At 41.8% G+C, this 23,624-nt stretch overlaps 1 protein-coding gene across 1 annotated transcript in view; it reads right to left on the reverse strand.

Annotated features, from left to right (window-relative positions):
• The window catches only part of CENPF (centromere protein F), a 55,210-nt gene that overhangs the window by 13,913 nt on the left and 17,673 nt on the right, over window positions 1–23,624 (reverse strand). The window contains exons 8-16 of the mRNA XM_019635451.1: window positions 21,743–21,868; window positions 20,649–20,777; window positions 19,241–19,363; window positions 14,032–14,167; window positions 8,751–12,151; window positions 4,619–7,459; window positions 3,190–3,342; window positions 463–639; window positions 1–124 (exon numbers count right to left, since the gene is read on the reverse strand). Of these exons, the coding sequence (XP_019490996.1) occupies window positions 1–124; window positions 463–639; window positions 3,190–3,342; window positions 4,619–7,459; window positions 8,751–12,151; window positions 14,032–14,167; window positions 19,241–19,363; window positions 20,649–20,777; window positions 21,743–21,868 (7,210 nt within the window). The remainder of the gene's footprint in view (window positions 125–462; window positions 640–3,189; window positions 3,343–4,618; window positions 7,460–8,750; window positions 12,152–14,031; window positions 14,168–19,240; window positions 19,364–20,648; window positions 20,778–21,742; window positions 21,869–23,624) is intronic.

A 23,624-nucleotide genomic window follows, 5' to 3' on the forward strand; every position in this document is an offset into this window, starting at 1 on the left:
CTTTCAAAGAATTATTGAGTTCCTCTTTACTGGACTTCAAGAGGTCCATCTCCTCCTTCTGGGAGCGGAGGCATTCTTCTTTAGAAGTCAGTTGCTCTTGATATGTCTGGATTTCCATTTCATGCTAGGGAAGAAACATGGTACTTTAGCCAGAAGGCTCAGCTACAAACATTGTAAGGAAAACAAACAAAAAATAAAACTGCTGTTCCAAGGACCATTTCAAACGGTCCTTGAGACTCTTACTATTCTGCTTCAAGGTGGAAATGTATTTTTTAAAATTAAATCATCATAAAAAGAGACGTGTAGGTAACCGGGAGGATAGTGAAGTTAACATGATGGGACCCTTCTGAAGGTCACACAACACAATAATAATGCAGAACTTTGACCTTCTTGCAAAACATGCTTCATTATGATCAACACAACACTCTCCAGCTACCCCCATAACCAACCCCCATGTTTCACCTGTTTGTTTGCATCCAGAAGCAAAGCCTGGTGTTGCTTTTCAGCTTCCTGAAGCTGTTGCTGATATTCAGCTATTTCTTCTCTCATCTTCTCTTGCTTTTCCATCTGGTCTTTGCATACACAATCCAAGCTCTTTTTCAGTTCACTATTTTCTAGCATGAACTCCTTCAACTGACCCTAATGAGAAAAGGAATAAAATCACAGAAAAAGAATTAAGAACCCGGGTCTGTATCTTTAGGAAATACTGAGTACTGACAGGGGAAAAACAGTTTACAGGCAAGACAAAAGTCTACATACAACAGTGTTATAATCCTCAGCAATGTATTCACATTCAATTGAGACCTTGTCTCTGGTGACAATTTCCTCTGCTCCAGCCTAGCCACCCCCAAAGTCACATCCACTGGGACCACGGGATCTCTGAAACCTCAACTTCTGGGACCATACCCTCCTGGGCCACCAGGTTTGTTTAAGTACCCATTGCGATCATTCCTTGACCTCATCAACAGCCCTGCCACCATGACCTTCACACTCAAGCCCTTCCAGGCTGTTTTCTTCCTAGACCAACTTAGTTTCCATGTCCTATCTTTGGAAGACTTTCCTTCCAAGCGCCTCCACCCTTTTGCCCCTCTCTGCCTTCCCTGTGCAGGACTGGCAGAACCCCAGCCCTGAAGGCATCTGCCTTCTCCATGCCCGATCCCAAATGGCCGTTTCTATGTGTCTGAGTACATGCTCTGTCCACTTCCGCATCTCACGTTCATTCAGGCGATCCAACCTGATTTCGTCCCAACTCCTGCTGCAATAGCTTTTCATGGCGTCATCACCTCCACGTTGCAAATCTGAGGAGCACTCCTCAGTCTGCATCTCATCTGACCTCTAAGCAGGTCTGAAGCTGCTGACCACTCCTTCCGTCCTGAGGCAGCCATCACTCTTGGCTTCTAGGACACGACACTGGTGTGCCTCATCATGTCTTCTCATTTTCCTCGCTGGCTCCTCTCCTCCATCTCACCTTGCAGACTGGAGGTCCTTGGGGCTCAGCCCTGAGCCACCGTCTCTTCTCTGTCTGTATTTTCTACCACTCTTGTAATTTTTAAATACTACCTATATTCTGAACTAGCCAAATGAACGTATCCACCCCGAACCTTGAAACAAACTCCAGCCTCCTGTATCTGGCGTCACTTTAGGTTTTATTCTGTTTCTTTACCATGGCCTTCCTTCCGTTCCAGTCTTTTTTCCCATTGCTTTCCATTTGATTCCAGCCACAATGGCTTCCTTCCAATGTCTACAAACTACAAAGATCTTTCCGATCTCAACGACTTGACCACACTGCTCTCTAGACCCAGAAGGCTCCATCTCTGCCCGGTCCTTTGCAGGGCTGATGTCTCACCCTCCAGGTGACATTCTCTGATCACCTATCCAAATTTGGTTGCCTTTCCCCACACCCCACTAGCCAATTATTCTCCAGTCAAGAGTCTTGTTTCCTTTATAACACTTAACAGCTTATTATTTCATGTTTCCTGTTTAATGATTTCTCGTGTGTCTAGACTGTAATCTCTATGAGTACAAGAGCCAAAGAATAGCTGCGTTCAACATTCTATCCTCTGACCTTAGTAATGCTTATTATTTGTAAAATGAATGAATGAATGAAGCCACTGCAAACTAACACACTCATATGTATGAACTTGAGGCTGAACACCTCGCTTTTCTTTTCAGTAGAGCCTAAAAGTGAAATACAAATACAAATAACAATATACTTGGGATAGCCCCAAGCTGCTCAGTACCCAAGGAGATTTCAGCAGGCGCAGTACGAAGATACTATCCCTAAAAACTCCTTCCACACAGCATTGCCAGAAAATTTCTTAAGTCAATTGCTGAGATTAAATTCAGGCAGACCTTAAATTTTCATTAGCTTAAATGCAGTCTTAACAAAAAGTACAAATTACCCCCAATTTCTTATACAGGCTATTACAAGTATCATTGCAACTTTTGGTGATTACTCAGCGTCATAATCACACTATACTTTGCTATCCTTTTCTAAGTATTACTTAGTGGTAACACTGCACGAGGACAATATATGGATACAGGAATGTTTACCACTTAACTAGGTTTGGCAAACAGGTTTCCTTGTATCTGTCAGCTCTGCACACGAGGCAGCTGCTACCTGGGACTCGGCGTTAAATGAAGAGATTCAGGAGAAAGGGAGGCGGTACGCATCAGCAGCGTCTGCTCTGGGAACAGCAGCAGGGAGCGGCAGCCCAAATGCTATCGATCTGCCACATTCACCCTGCCCTAAATATCGCAGCCCAAGGCAGCTCCAGCCTTGCATTTTCCTGAGACTTCCTTTCTGTTATTTGGTTAGTTCTTAGCAAGAGCAATGCATCCGTCTCGAAACATTCTGGCTTGTAACTCGTGGTGGGCTGGGAAAGCAGTCTCCTGAAATCTATTTCTGATGGGAGTTACTATAATACAAGGGCCCTCTTCTATGAGAAACTATCTGGGCTCCGTGACTGGTACGTTCATGTGTTCAGAGCCCTCTAGTGACTCCTTCTGGGCTCATGACAGGGCTGGCTGGTGAAGGCTACTGCAAGTCTGAGCAGGACATAAGTATGGGGCTATTTTTTTCCAAAGCTAAAAAAAGTTTGGCACGTTACAGAAGGTCTTAGAAAAACAAATATGGAGAGTATGCACACTGAATCAGCAGATTAATGAATCTGTCACAGATTAACTTACTTTGCTGCTCTTTGCTTCTTCCAACATCGAATTTAATTCTTCCGTTAGCCTGTTTTTCTCCCTACGAAATTCTTCTTTCAACTCTGTTGCTTTCTGCGCCATCCCCTGCATTTCCACCTGCAGCTCAGCTTCCTTTGCAGTCATTGCGGTTACCTGAAATTTAATCTTTTGTTAGCACCTGCTTTGGGGTGTCTGTTTTGACCAAGTTAGTCACTAATGCAACATATTCATGACATCACTTCGGCCTTCAATAATACAATGGAACCTGGCTAAGCCTCCCTCTATTAATCCACTCAACTAATATTCTCAAAACCAATAGGTGGGCTTACCTTTTCGTCTCAGCAAAGAATAAAAGACGGCAATGAGGAAAGGAATGACAAGGAAGGATAATATTACTAAGTCTTAAAATCCTTCATGAAGGTATTAATTTGAATTAAACTTAAAAAAATCAGAGAATACTGTTTGAGAAAGCGTCTTGGATTTTTATCAGCTCTAGGATCTCTACTAATCCTCCAGTGCTGTACTAATCTGCAGGCAACACCCCTATGATCGGTTAAATCCAGTTAAAGCTCTATTACTTGCAGTTGCTCCCTGAAGTCAAAACACTGTGGTATCGGTTTTCTAATCATCTCCACCATAACTGCCATTTATTGCAAGCTATCCAAAAGCTTAAAATTCTTGGAATATAGTTATGATAGATTGCATTTTCTAGACACTCCCTTTTTCTTTTAGTATTTGTCCAGTAAAATTTTAATTTGAAGGAATCACTTTCCTAGATCAGTAAGTAAGCATATAGGACAAAAACCTAATTTTTCATTAATAGTTGAGCCTCGTGATAGCAGATCTTCCCTTTAATCATCAGCCGACAAAGCAGGTGATGGCACAAAGAGAAGGTGCAAAAGGGGGAGCTGAAAGCACAAAATCCCCAGGACACACCCTTTGGAGCCAATGAGGGTTCTGTTGGTGACAATTCTATCACTATCTTTAATAGTTCTTTCTCCTAAAGGCAAAAAAAAAGGCAGGGCAGGGACGAAGGGGATCCCTTCTGACCCTAACTAGTATCTGCTAGACTCTCTATAGCAGAGAGCACCTGCGTACTGGGAGGCTACTATTCTGCTGTAATGCAAGAAATGGCAGCATAATCAGAACCAGGAGGTATGCATAACCCAGAGCTTCTCCCATGTCCCGGTGCCACAACGGGAACCTGGGCCAACCCACAGAAGTGCCCCGTGCAACTGTGTGCCAAAACAAAGCAAGTGTCATTACTGCCAGAGCCAACTCGGTGTCCCCAGAGTCTCAAGACCCCATAACCTTCAAGCCTTTACAAAACTTGGTCCAGGACTGCAAACACACCCAGAAGGAAATACAACTCACACAGTGGTTTCGCTCCCTCATGACAACAGATGCAGATATAGATAAAGCCACTTACTTTTTCGACAAAGGATATTTTCTCCACTTTTGTCAATTCCAGCTCTTTCTCCAGGTCCTTGTAAGAACTCTGCAGTGCTTCTACGGTGTCCTGCAGAGTGTTGTTTGTGGATTGCAGCCCTTGGATCTTCTGCTCCAATCCCACCATCAGATTCTCCAGTTCCGCATTTCGCTTCTTCCAAATTTGCTGCTCTTCTTCCACCTGGGACAGTTTAGCGACAAGCTGCTCTTGGTCTTGAATTTGATTTTTTAATACGCTGATTTCTTCATCCTTCTTCTCTAGTTTCCGTTTGCCATCTTCGACTTCTTGAATGAAGCCATCCACAGAAGACTGCAAAAGAACGTAATTACTTTTGGCCTCCTCAAGGCCTTGCAGCAACTGAGCCTTCTCAAGTTCAAGATAATCTACTTGGCCACTCAGGTTCTGTTCTTTGACCTTCCAGGTCTCTTGGTCATCACACAAGGCTGCCACCTTCTCGTTTAGCTCTTTTAATTGCCTTTGAAGACTCTCCACTGCAATTTTAGATTCTTCTAACATCTGTACTTTTTCTTGCTCTTTTTCTTGCAAGAGATTTTCAAATGAGGAATTTAATATTTCTAATTCGGAGATTCGTCCTTGCTCTTTTTGTAATTCTTTCGTCAGGTGTTCATTTTCTGATCTCACACTGACAAGATCTAATTCCAAATCTCTCAAACGCGGGGCCATCTCCTCTATTTTTGCCTTTAGGGTCTCCATCTCTGCTTTGGCATTCTCAGCCTCCAGAGTCACGTACTCGTGGTTTTTTCTTGATATCTCTAGCTCTTTTTCGAGATCCTCAACTCTGTCCTTAAGCAAACCTGCATGATGCTCACTTTCCTTCAGTTTCCCTAAGGCGTCGACCTGCTTCTTTTCATCAGCCTCGAGGTAGAGTTTCAGCTTTACGATGCTATTTCTCAGCTGATGCACCGGGGAGCCCAGGCTCTGTGGTTCTTTGACCTTGATGGTCTCCTGGTCGTCACATAAGGCTGCCACTTCCTCGTTTAGCTCTTTCAATTCTGTTTGGAGCATTTCCGCTGCAGCTGTAGATTGTTGTGTCATCTGTATTTTTTCTTGCTCCTTTTCTTCTAACTGATTTTTAAATGAAGAGAGTAACACATCTAACTCTGACAGCTGACCTTGTTTTTCTTGGAGCTGTTGCATCAGATTTTCTTTTTCGGACCTGACTGCAACAAGGTCTAATTCGAAAGCTTTCAGGCGTTCGGTCATCAGTTCCATTTGTGTTTTCAGGGTCTCTGCCTCTGCTTTGGCATTCTCAGCGTCAAGTATCACAGTTTCTTGGTTTTCTTCTGACATCTGCAGCTCTCTTTCCAGATTCTCAACTTTATCCTGAAGCGAGTCAATCTTACGCTCACTTTCTTTCAGTTTCTCGGCGACACGGAGCTGCTTCTTTTCATCGGCCTCGATGCGGACCCTTAGTTTCTCGATACCACTCCTCAGCTGATGCACCTCCTCCTGCGTTGAGCTCAGCCTCACTGCGACCTCGCCTTTTTCCATCAGGGCTGTCTCCAAGGCCGTGGCGACGTTCAACTTCTCGTGTTCCAGTTCACGTAATTTGGTCTGCAGGCTTTCGGATTCCCCGACAAGCATCTCTTTCTCTTTCTTCAGTGGTCCGATTTGGTTTTCCAGCTCGCTTTTTACTGAAGACAGTACCTGTGACTCCTTTTCCAAACTCTGCAGCTGCCCCTGGAGATGAGCTTTCTCTTTCAACAGCTCGCTTACATCACAGGACAGAGTCTGAAGGAGCTGTGTTTTGTCCTTCACCTCGGTTTCCAGCACGTCAATGTGATGCTGACACTCCTCTCGATGGGATTCGAGATCTCGTATTTGCTCCTTCATCTTTTCAGACATCAGGTCCAGTTCTTTATTTTCTTTTGACAAAGCATCTAATTCTCCACGAAGGCGGTTCCTCTCAGTTGTGACCTCAGAGAGTTCTTCCTCAAGGCAGGTGATAACCTGCTGCTTCTTTTTATTGTCTTTTTCTAAACACAGCTTCTCTGTTTGAACTACCTCTAAGTCAGCTTCCACAGAGTGGGTGCGATGCTCGATGTTGCCTTTCTCAGACTTGACCCTCTTTAGCTCATTTTCCACATCGAGAAATCTCTCTCTCCAGTTGTCGATCACCTTGACATCACTGTCTTCAGTGACTTCATGGGACAATTTGTTTGTGCCCTTTTCTGAACTGGAGTCGAGGCCTTCCGAACTTCCTACTCTCTTGTAGAACCCCTTGTGATCACCAGAAAAGGATTCCAATTTTTCAATTAAATCTGATTTTTCTTTCTTAAGCTCCTCAACAATTTTCTCTAATTCCGTGCATGTTTCATTCTTGGTAGCTAGTTGCACTTCCTGTAAATTGAGTTTTGAGTCTAACTGTTTTATTTCACTGTGCAAAATTTCAACATTTTTGTCACGTTCCTCTATGACATGAAGCAACCTCAGATTCTCATTTGATGTCTCTTTTACCTGCAGTTGAAGATTCTGAATGGTTACCTGATTCTCCAGAAAATCTACAGGTACCAAAGCATTAGGACCAGAAAGTGACGATTCAGAAACGCGTTCTGCAAAGTCCTGGATTTTGTCTTCCACTGGGGTCTCATAACTGGTTTCTGGGGACTGCTCCCTGGAACATTCTCCTGCAAGTTCAACTGCACTAGTCTTGGTTATTATCCCCATCTCTAGACTGAGTCGCTGAACATCTTCTTCAAAAATATGATCAATGAGCTCCTTTAATTTTCTCCTTCTAGTTTCTGAAGCACATTCTTCTGATTCTTTTATGCCACAGCCATCGTTTCCACCCTGATCATCCTGAAGTTGTAACATAGAACGAGAATGTGTTTTAGTTTTTAACATGAATCAAAATATAAGAAATAGGCTTAAATACTATTTTATCGAAACTAGCCTCTTGCCTCTGCTAAACACATCATTTCAAATGACACATTTCCCACCACAGTCCCCTCTCTCCATCCAAATATTCAACACAAACAAACATTCAGTAAGGGTTCTCCATGAGCAAGGCCCTGGGTAAGGTATTGATTGTGAAGCCAAACCCTTCAGTTATTTGATCATCTACACGGGGACACATTTAAATGTCATGTTTTTTTTCTTGCCAGGAATATTCCAGGTAGCCTAAATATAAAACTTCTCTTTGTGACTATCAAATAAGAGCCTAACAGATTCCAGAGGAAATGTTCAGCTGCCATATTCAGCATTTCTGAAATTCTTCAAGAAGAGAAGGCAGTAAGGTTTCGTGACCAGATTGCCAGCCCAAGGACTTAAGCACAGGGCCAGCACTGTCTGAATTCTTAGATAAATTGCATGTCTGGACTTTCCACTTTCTGGACATGCATGCCACTTTCCTCTCATCTGCAAAATGGGGACCAGCTGCTGTGACTACAAATGCTGCCACTTCACCACCTGCCCCCTGACCTCACACGGACAGACAGAGGGAATGAAGTGACACTCGTCCATGGTACAGCATTATTGGTTTAGCTGGTAGACTAGAAGGACAAAGTTATAAGTAACCATCCAGTTTCTTATTCAATCAAGAAATGTCTTTTCAAACAACTGATACCAAATCATATATTTGAATAAGAGCAAACTGTTAGAAATAACTTAATATGTAATAAAGTTCTATATTTTGTTTAATGACTGTAACCCTGTAACATTAAAAATAGTCTGAACTGGGCAAGACTGGTTAAAATTCCGAACACATTAGCATTCATAAGCTCTAATATTTAAGTGTGCTTTATTAACTCATAAAAAAGGAAAACATGCTACACATCCTGAAGATGACATTCAGACTCCATCATAGTTTTCTCCAGGAGACTTTTAAAAAATACCTTTGGTAATTTCCCATATAATAGTGTTAAAATGTTATCACTGCAGAAATTTACCACTCCCAAAAAAAAAGTTTACTCACATTCCTAAAGTTCTGGTTTGTTGTTTTAAACAATAACATTGGTGTATTTTGTTTTTATGTCCTTGAATCCAGAGTATTTTAAGTTAGATTCAGTGTTGATTTCAGTTCAACAAACATTTACACGAGTGGCTACCAGGCATGTAATTAGAGAAAGAGCATGTAAATCCATGTACTTACATCCTCTATGTTGGTGCCAAGCAAAGACCGAGTGCTTAAGTCCAGACCTTGCAGCTGGACTCGTGCGACTTCGAGCTCCAGCGACAGGTTTTCTGTCTGTTTCTTTTCTGCCGCCAGCTTGGACTCCATCTCCGCAGTCATGCTTGTCAGCTTCTGCTGCCACTGCTCATTTTCTGACAAGTGCTGCTTCCTCAGGCAGTCGAGCTCTTTCCTTTGAGAACTTAGTAACTGTCTGAGGTCTTCAATTTCCTTATTTTTCATCATCTCTTGACTTTGCATTTTCTCTTCCAGCTTCTTGAGGGACTGTAGGTACATCTGACAGAGGGTCTCAGGTTTTTCAGTGCTGTTCCCCGGGGCCGGTGGGATTGCTTTCAAGGTCAGGTTCTCCTCCTCCAGGCTGCCGCAAGATACTTCCTCTATGTTGGACTGGTTTGCGGAAACACTCCCTTCTAAATTATTCAGAAGGGATGTCTCTCCTATCTGCTCTAAAAGATCTTTGTAAAAAGATTCTCCCAAACTTGTAAGGCTAGGGCTATCAGCCACACAAGAGAATGACAGTGACAGTGAATGCCCTTCCCCGGGTTCCAGCATCCCCTCCTTGACCAGGTCACCTTGAGAGTTTCTCAGACTCATTGACAAGACCGAATTTTCAGCCTTTAACGTGTCAACATAGGACTGGAGCTCTGACATCTTAGAGCTCATCTGACTGTGCTGATGGTGTAAAATCTTGTGTTCCCTTTGTAAACACGAGAATTTCTCCTGTAATTCAGCAAAGTGCATTTGGACTTCTTTGCTCGACAATGTCAACTGCTCATAGAAATGACTGTCGTCCAGAGGCTTTACAGGCACCGACTCCTCTTCATGTTGTTGCTCACCCAGCTCCCCTTCTGGCATTTCTTTCACTAACTCATCTCGACAAAGGCCATTTTCATCATTTAATATTTTAACTTCATTGACAAGTTTCTCTACGTCTTCTGCCATTTTACTAGTTGCTGTGATCCATTCTGATCTTGAAGCATTCAGCTCGGACACGAGTTCAAACTTTTGAACCTGCAGCACTTCACACATTTTCTCTAGCTCCTCCAGTTTGCTCATTGCAGCCTGAAGGGAGCTCTGTAGCTGCGCATTGTCATTTTGACTTGTTGACAGCTCGTGAAGCACTGAAATATACTTTTCTTCAGCAACTCTTTCACAGTCTTGAAGGCCACTAAGGTCTTGTGGCTGGGTGTCTCCCTGCACGTTTCCAGTTTCTAATTCTCTTCTGATTGTCTGTAACTCGTGCTGTAGGCACTCCTTCTCCTCCTCACTTTCCTGAAGTTTTAATTCCATATTTCCTATCTTAGCTTCTAATTGTTCCAATTGTGCATTATAACCGTCTAGAGAAGTATCTTTATCTTCAAGAGCCATCGGAAGCTGACCATGACATTTATTTATCTCACTCTCTCTTTCTTTCACAGAGTCACTAACCGGTTCCAATTCCAGATTCTGATGCTCACGTTTTGTCTTCGTTAACTGCATCAGATGCTCATTCTCTTGTAATAAGGCATTAACTTCCTTTAGCATCTTGCTGTGTTCTTCCTTTAAAATCACAATTTCTTGCTTCAAACCATCTGTCTCGCTCTTGCAATTGGTCTGAATATCTGTAATCTCAGATCTCAGATCTTGCTGCAGTGCCCCCAACTCTTGTACTAGATTCTGGTTTCTTTCTTCAGCTGAAGCTAATTTTGTTACAAATTCTTGGCGTTCCCTGGCAAATGTTTCCTCTAGCTGTTCCAAGTCATTTGTTCTGTTTTCACAAACACTAGTGCATTCATTTAGCAAGCATTCTAATTTAGAGCTCTTTTCTTGCACTGCTTTATATTTTTCACTAAGATCTTCAAATGCCTTTCCTGTTTCTTCGCATCTTTGCAGTAAAGTAAGTTTTTCTTGCTTGTACTGATTAGATAAATCTGAAATACTTTCTTCCCTTTCAGCAATACACTCTGAAAAACTCTCAGTTTTTTGGAGCAAGTCTATCTTCTCTTGATTTAAGGTTGCGTTAATTTCCTTGAGCGTTCCATTCTCTCGGGTCAGCTCTTCAATGTCTTTTTTATTTAGAGAAAGGATGGAACTCATTTCCTTTTTCTCTGAGCTCAGAGTTTCAGACAAAAGTTGTAGCTCCTTTAGAGATTCCTGAAGTAAATGGTTGCTCTTTTTTAATTCCTGAATCTCTGCTTCCTCAGTTTCTAATTTTTCATTTAAAAGTTGCAGCTCTCTTTCCTTGTTCTCCAGGGCAACCAAAGTTTCAGCAACGACGTTCTGATGAACAGAAGTGTCTTCCTGTAACTTACTAATGTGTTGGCTTGTTTCAGTCATAAAACTTTGATGCACCTGTTCTGCTTTGACGAGATTTTCTTCTATTTCTCCTCTGATTTGCACCAGCTCTTCACACTGCTTTTGCAGATCTGAGTTCATCTGCTTTTGAGATGCTAATGAAAATTCAAGAGAAACGACTCTGTTTTGTAAGGTGGCTGAAGTTTTTGGACTTTGGTCCCTGTCTACATGGCACTCGCTCCTTTCTGAAGGCAGGCTTCCTTGTCCGGCAATTATATTTGCAAAGGAATTATTCATTGCAGACTGCTGCTCAAAAGCCAAAAGGCTTCTGTGCAGAGCCTCATTTGTCACCAAAGAATCACTGGATTTTTGCAGATCCTTGAGGCTCTCATATTCAGCACGCAAGTCTTGGTAACGCTGGTCTTTGTCTGTTATTTCACTTGATAGTATTTGAAGCTTGTGTCCTAGATCTTCAACTTGTCCTGTGAGCTCAGAAACTCTCAAACCCATGTTTTCTATTTCCTTCTTGTACTTCTGATCTGAGAACTCAGCTTCCTGCTGTAGTTGTATGTAAGCTTGTTTCTGTGTCTCTGCCTCCACGGTCCTGCTGTCAATCACATTGTGAAGGTTTCTCATCTCGACATTTAGGTTTTCTCTTTCCACCTCCAGTAGTCTTACTCGCTCAGTATATTCGTTGTTTTTTATTTGTTGTGTCTTAAGACAAGTTTCCAAGTGATTGATCTTACTCTGCAAGCTTTCCTTTTCTGATTCCACCTGCTTTAAAAGTTGTTCATTTTCACTCTTCCAATGAGAAAACAGAGTTTTCTCTTCTTTCAGTTCTTCATATTCTTTCTTTTTTAACTCCAAAGCACTCAACAAAGCTTCAGACTCTTTCTGTGTTTTGCTTAACTTTTCACTAAGTTGTTCAATGTGATGTTCCCTTTTCTTCAAAAGGTCTTGAGAACAATCTCGTTGCTTTTCCAGATCAGCTATGGCAAGCTTCAGTTTCTGTAAAGTCAAGGAATTCTCTTGCTGATTTATCTTTTCTTGAAGATCTCTTAACATGGTTTCCTGAAAGGTATTCTTAGCTATTAAAAGTAAAAAAATTAAAAAAAAAAATACATTGTCAGTGTTTTAAATATTTATTCTATAAGAATTCTCAACTCAAAAACAAACAAACAAACAAAAACAATCCAAACAAACAGCCTCTCAAGTCCTGTAAAAATTGACATTGTTGCTTGGATACTCTTGCAAAGTAGACCACAATTATCTAAGCTTATATGAAGACAATAATAAATAGGGTCATTTTAGGGATGGTAATACATTAGTTCATCTTCTTTCAAAGCAGCTTAATAAAATGTTGTTGTATAAAATACCAAAGGAGTAGTTTCCTAAACACTTGAAACTTTCTTTTCTTCTTTTTATTTGTATGTGTTTACATATATGTGTATGTTGCAGGTTTTACAAACTGAAGGCAAGAGGTTTCCACCAGCAAAAAGATTACAACTCACTTTAGTGCGATAACTCACTCTACTGCAATGGTCTGGAACGGAATCTGCAATGTCTCTGAGGAATGCCTGTATTTTTCATCTCTTTTTGAAATACTTATTCAAAGAGAGAAAACTGTGGCAAAGGCAGTACTGAAATGGAAATAATTCTGATTTCCCAAAAAAGTAATTCTGATTTCCCAGAACCATTTTAACCAAAAACCCGCAGGGCTGAGCTAAAGTACAAAACAGTAAAAGATCCTATATCAGTAACCCTTGAGGCCTATATATAACTGAGGAACACCATCACCCTCATCCCAGCCCCTCACTCAGTAAGGGTGGTGCCTATGACTGTGAGAATCATCTGGAAGCTTTTTCAAACTCTAGCACCACCTTGTTTTCTGCCCAGTAACTCACCTCTCCCCACTTGGTCCCACCTCACTGAGAATAACCTCAGTGCTTTCATTCACCAGTGATGGAGGTTTCATAGTCCTCAAGTGTGTGGAGGGAGAATAAAAGTTGAGAACCTCAATAATAGATGATAAAGGCAGTATGTACTCTAAATGCAAATGTTGCAATAAGTAGAAAACGGGCCCCATTTGTAACCCACTAAGCTCAGTCTACTTACTGAGCGATGGCTCTCCGTAGGCCTCAAGAACTATCAATCACCTCTGCTTATGAGGCCCTCAAATGATGACACTGGGGACCAACACTGAAAAACGCCTGAATCCTTCCTTGTCCTATGGTTTTCCTTCAAGAAAGATTGACATTTCTACCTACAGCTGTGCAAAAATTGAAAGTTGTCTGGAGGAGTGGAATTTAATAACAACAACAAAAAATAGTCACAGAGAAGTGTGACACACAGGCCACAGGTTAGGTTAAGAGAAATCCTAGATGTACAAATACCCCAGGTGAGAAGCTAACTATAAATAAAAGACATACTGTACGTCCAAATAAACATGAAACTAACAGTGGATTCATGTGGTCTGTATAGCATCATTCCTTGGCTTTAACGTAAGGAAATAAAATCAGTCAGTCAAGTAAGTCATCAAAAACCAATTGTTGTTCAGGGCTGGGATAACATGCATTTAATATAGGGATTTTCCATTATAGGGGGATGGTAATGAGCGAGGAGCCGAGCTGTCAGGATGTAACTAACACACTTGAGACACACAGAATAGCACTCTGGGGCGAGAGACAGCATTGACAATTTACTTTTGTAAATTGTGGAAAATATTTACCCTTCTAGTTTCAAAGTGCTGAAAACCAGGCATCTGGGGACTCAATGTGTTCCAATAAAAAACAAATGTCCAACTCTCACTCTGGAAACTAAAAAGGAGGGAAAACTTTCTCCACATCGGCTGCAAACATCTTTCTGGGAGAATACACGGAAAAATTCAAAGACGTTTCTAATGCCATCCATCCTCCCTCCTGGAAACATAAGCTGAGAGAAGTAACACTAAAACCCTAAGTTCACGTACCCCTCATCTCTTCTGCAAAGCTCTGGCTCTGACTCAGACACTGTTTGGCCTTCTTCAGTTCCTCCTGCAGGTGGCAGACTTCTCTGGCACTTTGCTCCGTCTGACTTTTAAGGCAGCTGTTTTCCTTCTTCATTTCCTAAAGCACACATTTACTTGGTTATAATCAAAACAAAGGCTCAAGCAAATGATGACTTCTGCCTCAGAAAGGCCTAGTGAAACTGTTTTGTGTATAAAAACAGGGGAGGAATCACACTTCCCCTTTGAGTACTTAAGAAAATTACACATTCTTACTTAAAACCAAATGATTTTAGGAATAGAAGTTAAAACAAAAGCACAAAACCCAAATTTGATAACCTTTTTCCTTCGAGAAATATATTTCTTTCAACTTTCTGGTTGTTCCTAAGCTTGTTAAAGAGTTAGGCTCATAAGGAAAATCCTATTTACACAAGCTCCAAGTTCCTATCGCACCTGAATAATCAGATACTATCTTTGCAAAAATGTGCTAAGGAACCAAAAACATTCATGTGAAACATTTTTACTTTTCACTGTAAAACCATCCTAAGGTTCACTGTTATGGGGGTGTCTTTATGGGTAAAATTACCTTCAATAAATGTTTATCAAGGAAATCTACAATGGGCAAGATGCTGGAATGGGCATTATCAAAGAGGTAAATATAAGTAAGAGAGTCTCTGACTTCGGGGCAGGTACCCCCCAGTGGGAGAAATGTGATACACACACAAGGATGTGCTAACTATTGTACTAAAGAGAGGTTGAGTGCATTGTGGGAAATCGGAGGGCTGGCGCAGGGAAGGAAGAATTCATTCTAGATGGGGGAATCTGACCTTTCAGTGAAAACAGGTTATTTGGGCACCTGATTAAATGAAGTACCCATGCATCGAAGTGCAAATAAAGTAGCAGAGACACATGCAGTCCCATTGTATCATCTAGTGAGACCTGTGTGTTTTTCTGAATCTTAAAACCAAGCAATATTTGCATGCCAAATAAACACACCAGTGCTGATTAACCACACAATAAATATCATAAATCCTCTATTTCCTCAACCTGTTTTTCAACCTTCAGTGATTTTATAAGTACCTCAGCCTATATTATACGCCACCCTCTGGACCATGGTGAATTGATATATATCATTACAAACTGACACAAAAAAGCGTCTCACATCCTTGTCAGGGGGAGGTGGGATTCATAAGGCTAACATTTTTAAAACCACACTTAAAAATGACCCCTCTGAGAAGTACGGGAAATTTTTGAATCTTAAAGAAACAATTAAGACCCATCCTCCAAAACCCCGTGCACCGTTATTAAACAGATGGCCCTGGCAGTGCCGTGCTGGAAAGCTGCCTTCAATTATCAGTCTGGTTACTACCAGCAGATGGGTACCAAGGTAACAAAGCCAAATTCAAGAAGAGGGAGAATCTGGCAAGTGGAAAGTACTTGAAAACTTGCTGGCAGCTGCTGTGTTCCTGTATATATGTTCATTTCATCATCAGAACAAGTGGTAGTTATATTCCTATCTCCTTTGTCCTAATCCTGCCTCTCTTCCACAAGCTCAACAACAGGGCCACTCCACCTGATCTCAAGACCGAGAGGCTGACATGCACACGAGTCAGTGTTCAGTTCTGCAAAGAAGGATCATTAAGATGCAACAACGCTACCGACTTACACTAGCATCATTAAGCTATGGACGGTAATCGCTGGTTTGCTCTTCGAGCTCAGAATAATCACCATCGAATGAGACTGCAGATGTGAAAGGAGAAATACCTTAAAGCACTTTAACAAGGGGAATGGGGCATTATTAGTATGTCTTTCCAAAATGTAACAATAGCCAGGTCTGCGTGATCAGTGCTAAGGTCAGCTCAACATAAGAAGGTAACTGGAATTTCACCTCCTGGGTTGACTTAGCATTCTTACTTTGCAACTTATAAAAGATTTCCTTACCCTAAAAAAAAAATCTACCAAATCAGACGGCATCTACCTCCGGAGGCGTGACAAGAAAGCTGAGAAGACAGCATGGGCAAAGCTGGGTGCACCCTGGAGAGGGAAGGGGCAACTTCTGTTTATATGTCTGTTGGTCTCCGTCCGCCTCTATCCATAAATGGAGACATTTAAATGAACGGTAAGTTAAATGGAAAGATGAACACATCTTTCTCTATTCTGGCATTAGCTCCGTAAATGTTTGTTTCTAATGAAGCAAAAATCTGCCAATCCTGGGACCCAGTAGGCTTCTAATGCTAGATCTATAACCAACCCAAGAATTTTAAAAGGCCAGAATTTAGAAAATGAACATCTGAAAATGGAGCTGTAGGCTGCCATCCATCAGCACTTAGTTTGCTGCGAGGCTACCGCCACTTAAGACTTGATTGGGTAGCTCATCATCAACAATGCTTTAAGCGCGCAAGGATACATTCTCCTATGCATCGCTTACAGCCTCACGTGATTTGCAAAATTGGGCACGAGTCTGGAAAAACGCAACAGAAATCCCCACAGCCACAAGGCAGCACTGGGGCTTAGCAAGCTCTTCCACCCAGATCAAGTTTGGTTTAGGCGCAGCAAGGGGCCATCATTTCCTGGGGCCAGACAAACAAACTTCAGTTACTGTGTGGTATTTCATGATCCCATCCATGAACAAAGCTTAACACGTCCCTTACCGAGGCAAAGTCTATATCGTGAATAAGGAAGGGGTGGATGCAAAAGATCCATCTCCCACCTCATTATTCTTCCTGCCAGACCAAGCTCCTTAGAGGCCCACATGCCCGGGAAGGTCCCCGGGCGAGTGTTCCCTCATCTTGGCTGTCGAATGATGGAATATTATGACCTAACCCCAAAGCTATGAGGCTGGCACTGGATGTTGGACAAGCACTTTATCTAAAACCTCCATTCACTTTAATACTAAATGTTAACTTTCCCCTTGATTGGGCCATGAAATCAGGCTTCCACTACTGATCATTTCTCATTGTGAGCGGCATGTTAGTTTGCTACACACGATCAGGGAGAATTTCAGTACAACTGTCACATTATTTCGGCATCCAAAACCTATCAGCGTGCTAAGCTTGTTTGTACGTACGTATAATTAGATACAGAAAGATACCCGGAGTGATAGACTAGAACAGGCACAATTTTTAAAATGTGAAAAATCTCAAATGCACTGTCCCCTGCTCATCATTGTCTGTGCCTATGGGTGACAGCAAACAGTTGTGAGAACCGAGGCAGCGAGCAGGTGGGCTGTAATAATTCACAGAGCCCTTCCGCGCTGTGCCCAAGTCTAAGCACTTTACATTCAATATTTGGTTTAATCATTCATGCAGGTTTTTTATTTAATCATTAATGCGGCTTTGGAAAGGGAGAGGTATTATTATTCCCCATATGCAGATGAGGAAGGTCAGACTCAGAAAGGGCAAGTCATGGTCCCAAGGTCACACAGCAAGTGGTTGGCAGAAAAGCGATGCAATCTCAGATCTCACTCATTCTAAAGCCACCAACACTGTACCATTAAGTTAGGCCACCACTCTAACTGGATATATCACTTTTCTGATCCTAATCCCAATTCAAAATGCAAGAGCCAGCTATCGTCCTTAAAAGAAGACACACACAGACAGACAGACAGACACACACACACACACACACACACACACACACACACACACAGATACTAAATGAATGCCCTGGCCCTATGCTGGGCACTTCTACACAAATGCCCTCATTGGACACAGAAATCAATGAAATATAAGAGCAACACGGTAGGCATTTAACTGTCCAAGCGAGAGTTCACCATGGACAGCTCCACTGCTGACACGCCAGACCCTGTGGGGGTGGACACGTCTTCTGAAACACCTACAAGACAACATCCAGCCCACGACTGCGCCTTGGCCAAGCAGACAGTTTTAAAAGTGTTTGAACCCTCTTAACCAGACGATTGCTTTTACAAAATGCTTCCACCAGGCAGCCAGGGGAGTCACGGGAGAGTTCCTGGCTGAAAGGGAAGCTCACAGAGGGAACAGCTCGGTGCCAGTCTGCCGGTGGCAATGTTAGCAGAAGCATCTGTTGGTTGGTCCCCACTGGCCAAAAGGCAAACATTTGTTTTGCTGAAACAAAACACTTCCATTTGAAAGCATTCGCTGATGAAACCATCATCTGATGTGAAGTTTTCTTCCACTTGGGTTGCGGGAGCTGTGCCCTCCCACCCCAGCAGCATTACCCCTCTGGGCCGAGCTGTATTACCAGTCCCTTTCTCTGCTACTGACAGATGTTCAGACTTTACAAGTGTGCTACACTCTTCAAAGCTGGGGGGACAAATGCATTCAGACTTTCCCTACCTGCGTAACTGTTCTTTACAGAGAATTAAACATCTTTACAGTCTAAAAAAGTGACTGCAACATAATCAAAGAATAAGTGGAAATTTTTCTTTCCTGTGACATTTGATGGAGCAGAAACTTCTATTCTGCTGTGCTTCTGCGCAGAATTACAACACTGATTTATGGCTCTGTTCACATTGTTTCAGTCTATTACGTGTCCCTACATGGTTCTTAATTAGGCCTTCTAAAAATAAATTCCAGGACACTAAATAAATTCAGAGAGAAGCCAAATTAAAGTAAGTATGGATAAAATCCTATCAAGAAGCAACACGAGGTTATTCCTTATATCCACACCACTGGGGGCACCTCATCCACCATTTCACATAAAAAACATGAATCTACAAAAACACCATTAAGCATCCTTGCAGATGCTCAACGCTAAAGCTACTGTTGAAGCCAGGGTGACGTGATTTACAATTACTTGATGTTTTTACAAGAAGATGAAATCTAGAAACCCTTCATCTGTCATAACTTTTGTTCATTTAAATCTATGACTTTCTACACAGTTTTTAATATTTGATGGCTCAAAAGCCAACCCTTGGAAAAGGGATTTACATTATACATCCTGTCACCAATTTTGTTTCTAGAAAATCCCTTGTTTCCTTCCCTTCTTGTACGTTAGTAATTATATTGGGATAGTAAAAAAAAAAAAAAGCAGCAGCACTATGTCCTATGTCATAGGTTATATACAAAATACTTTGTAGTACTTCTGGCAAATAAAAAAGAAAACTATATACAATCATGATAAGTTACTGGAAAACGGTATAGAAATTCTCTCTGACCCTCTTACTTCGTCCTAAACAGAAGTTGATAATTACTCATCTCTGCCTCTCACGTACCTCACTGCTTCTCCTCAGCTCATTTTCCTTGGTCTCACTCGCCTGTAATGCATGTTCGGTTCTGCAGAACTTTTGCTTCAACGCTTCCAAATTCTTTTCTAGCTGGTGCTTGACTGTTGTGACCTACAAAGAGAAAATAAGGCCAAGTTTCAGTTTTTTGTTCTTTACTTTTTAAATAATCAGGTACTCTTTACTCTTCTGTAATTAAAAAAAAGAATCGATGCCATGTACTTTGGTTGCGACTCTCACTGAAAGAGGGACAGAGACTGCAGTTTTGAGCTGAGGAGTGACAAGATCTGACCTAGACGTTAAAAGACTCACTCGGGCCGCTGGCCAAAAACAGACTGAGGAAGAAGTGCAGAGCAGGGAGACCGGTGAGGAGGCTAGAAAGGTAACCCCAGTGGGAGATGATGTCACCTTAGGCCTGATACAGCAGCAGAGATGGTGAAAGCAGGCATTCAACATAAAATACAGATAGATGTAAAAGTCAGGTTTGTTCTTAGGGAGGCATGCAGCACATGAAGGGTTTCTGGGGTGGCTGACAACATTCCATCCTGACCTAGACAATGGCTGTAAGAGAGCATGCCTGATAATAACTTATTGTTAGACATTTATTCTATGAAGATGTGTTTCAACACCAACAAGTTTAAATATATACATAATGCACACACACACACACAAATATACATAAGCACACACATATACAGATACACATATAGGCGCGTGCACGTGAACAAATAGAGGTGGCGGAGTTTTAATGGACAACTTTGAGGTGTGAGAGAAAAAGAAGAGATGAAGAAGACACCGGGCTTTTGGCCTGAGCCATGCGAAGAACAGAACTGTTATTTACTGGGATGGGAAAGACTAAGAGAGGAGCAAGCTTGAAAAAAGTAGCTGGAGTTCCATTGTTAACATGGCTTAAGTGTGAGAAGCCTGCTACACATTCGAGTGTAAGTACCAGGTACACACCCATGAGACTCAAGTTCAGAACAGACATCCGGGCTGCAGATGTAAATATGGGAGTCATCAGCATACAGTGTGTGAAGCATAAAACTGGATGAGATCATTTTTGAAGTTGAGTGTTAGAGAAGTAAACAGATTATAATTTTCAGTGCTTTGACAATTTGGGGGCATAAATTACTTGGGATAGTTCTTGCTCAGTGACATGACCAAGAACCACAAGAACATCAGAGACTTTCAGATCTGAGGACCTCACTCACTCTGCTCTTTCTCTAAATGAGAGAACCCAGACCCAGAAAAGTTCAGCTTGCTCTCCTTTTTGATAAGTAAGGGAAAAGAAGCTAGAGCATGTTTTCCTTAAAAGTATCCTATGTCATCTGTGGTGGGGAAATCACTTATATAAGGAAAGAGGGGTTTACGGAGGGGAGAGAGGAAGTTAGCGCCCTACTTTATCCAGTTCCGCCTGCAGGATATTGTGCGTGTTCTTGGCTTGCTGTAACTCCTGTGTGAGCCTGGCTTTCATCTGCGTGCACTCTTGGTCCAGTGTTTGGAAGGAGCGCTGTTGACGGGAGAGCTCCTAAAAAGCAAGACACATGCATCAGGCTGACCGTGGCGAACAGGCAGATTCCAGGGTGAGTCGCAAGGATCCTACAGGAAATGCTATAGCGACACCCCAGGAGACAACACGGACCCAAGCAGACCATGCGCTTAACGAATCAGTCTCAGTAGTGGTCCCGGTGATGAAATCCAGGTCTCGGAAGGCTAGGGGAGGGAGTGCTCCAGTTGACTACGTGGAGGCGGGCCTGTCTACACCTCACCCCTGCTCTTACGTCAATCATCTGTTTTGCCATCTCCAGGGGCAAAAGAGAGTAGAGCTGAGCTGCCACTGTCACAATTTGGCTGAGAAATCCAACACTCAAAACAGGGGCTTAACATTTCAAACACCATACACCACTTACAATGAGAGTGACAGAAAGCACGTGCCACCAATGAGCTCTGATAACCACATAAGGGTACCAGGTTAACATCTGTAGTCGCTCTTACTGGAAGACTAGAGACCCTCAGTCTGTGTGACACACTTCCAGGCTAACTCACCTGACACTGGCAGCGATACCTACAGGAAAGCATCCTCGGCCCTAACTTGTCTGCCAACATCGTCCCCGTCACACCAACTAATGTTCTCATGTATTGGCCAACCCACAGGCTTTAAAAACAGCCAGAGAGTGAATCCAATTTCCTTCACAACAGAAGGAAGAAGAAATATGATCTCTTCCTACTTGGTATCGCATCTCAAACAAATGGGAAAACATGGATTAAAAACAAAAACAAAAACATTCTGACTACTAAGTCCCTTCTCTGATCAAAAACGGAAAAGATGGAAAAGTGTGATGGAAAAATATAGTGACCGTTTCCTCACAGAGCGTTTCTGGTCTGGTAGACCATCCCAAATAATGATCACCAGCTCTTCTTTTCAAATAATAAAACTCTGAAAGGTCCCCAAGAGCCTTCCGGACAAATTCCTCATGAATCCATTCACCTTACCTCTTGAAACTCCTTTTCTTTTTCCTTGATTTTCTGTTCCAGAGAACATCGGGCACTTTCTGCATTTTGTCGCTGGCAACTCAAATCTTCAGTCAATTTTTTCAGTTTTTGTTCCAAAGCAGTACACTAACAACAAATAAAAATGTGCAACACATAACAAAATAATCAAGGAAAGAAGCAATATTTTGAATTTTAGAAAAATCAGTCCCAAGTTCTGGTTCAAGTTTACCATTTGTGTTTTGACATTTTCTTTTTTTTTCCATTAAAAAGTGGGGTGTAAAACTATAAGCCATGTACCAAAAGCACTATAATTATTTTAGTATATATAATATTTATGTTAGGGAAATATTAGCAAGGATGTAAAAGCATTAGACTATTTAAATAAATACTTCATAATTTGCACTATGAAAAAAGAAATCAGCACATCTGAATAAAGAGTCATGTATCATTGTTGCATGATATGAGGTTAAAATGCAGTGATGTTCACCTATGTTAATTTAGAGGCTGTAAAACTATCAGTGGGTTCCCATTCCTCTCATATGGTAGTCTGTTACAAGCATAATAGATTTTGTGGACAACTGTGAATATTCAACGGCTTCTTTCCACAATGTTCCCACTATGCCATTTTAAATTTCTGGAGGTTCACAGCACTCCAGAGAATATCACAACTGGCTTTTAACCAAGCTGCCATAAGCGGCGCAAAGTACATTCTTTTGCTATTTCACATAGCCAATTGTCCTTAAAATATTTTTTTAAATATGAACTACATCAAAATAGTAGAAGATGCTCCTCTAAAATTAAATTGGAACAAGGTGGTCTTAAGTCTTCAAATGTTGAAACCCATTCCTCTATCTTCCCCACGGTGCTCCCGTCCTTAAACTGCCCCACAAAACAACTCCAAGGAAGAGGAAGAGCGCGTCACATGGGTGAGGTTCAAAAATAATGTTCAGGGCCAGTCGAGTGGCTCAGTTGGTTAAGAGCTCGCTCAAGAGTTTGAGCTCTGAGCAACAGTGGTTCAATTCCCAGCCCGAGCTGAGCAGCCGCTGAGCTGCCAACAGGTGACAGGATGGCTCAGCTAAAAGAAAAAAAAAGAAATGTTCAAAGGAAATGTTCCCCATTTTGGCAGATCTCTCTACTAATGTATATCTCTGAGGCTCATTATAGTATCATTTACTATTAGAAATCCAACAGAGAATTCGGAGGAAAAGAAAACACTATGTAACATTTTGTCAGAAGACCAGTCAGACACCAATTATTAACTATCCAAAGATGAAGAAGGCAAAACTGGTCATTAATGACTAAATGACTTTGTAAATACTATAACTTTAAAAATACCAAATTCAAAAAGTAAAATATTGAGCCATGGTTCAAATTAATCCACTGCCTTGAACAAGACACCCGTGTCATTATCCCTCTTGTTCTTGAATTTTTAGAGCCCCAAGGAAAAGTATTACAGAAATTATTTATAATAATACATATGAATTGAACAACTGTTTATCAAGGGCCTACTGTATGTCAAGCACTGTGCTAGGCAATGGGGATACAACAGCAAACAACTCAGATAAAAATCAGTTTCCAAATGATAGCCCAAAATTTTGGTGGTTGACAATTCTCAGGGGAAAAACCCACCTATATAGGGCAGATGAATGTACCCTTGGCGCCCTCTGCTGACCCTCCTTCAAACTGCAACACATTCCATTAAAGGATCTCAGAATCAACACTTTTTCTTACTAGAAACAGTGGTAAAAAGAGCTTTTGGGGCCGGCCGAGTGGCGCGATGGTTAAGAATTCGCTTGGGATGCCAGAGGGCCCCGGTTCGGATCCCACATATGAGGGCCAGTGACACTGCCCTCTACAGCTAAGATGCTGAACAACAGCTCAA

This window comes from Hipposideros armiger, unplaced genomic scaffold (assembly GCF_001890085.2).
Source record: "Hipposideros armiger isolate ML-2016 unplaced genomic scaffold, ASM189008v1 scaffold_22, whole genome shotgun sequence".
Lineage (NCBI taxonomy): Eukaryota > Metazoa > Chordata > Mammalia > Chiroptera > Hipposideridae > Hipposideros > Hipposideros armiger.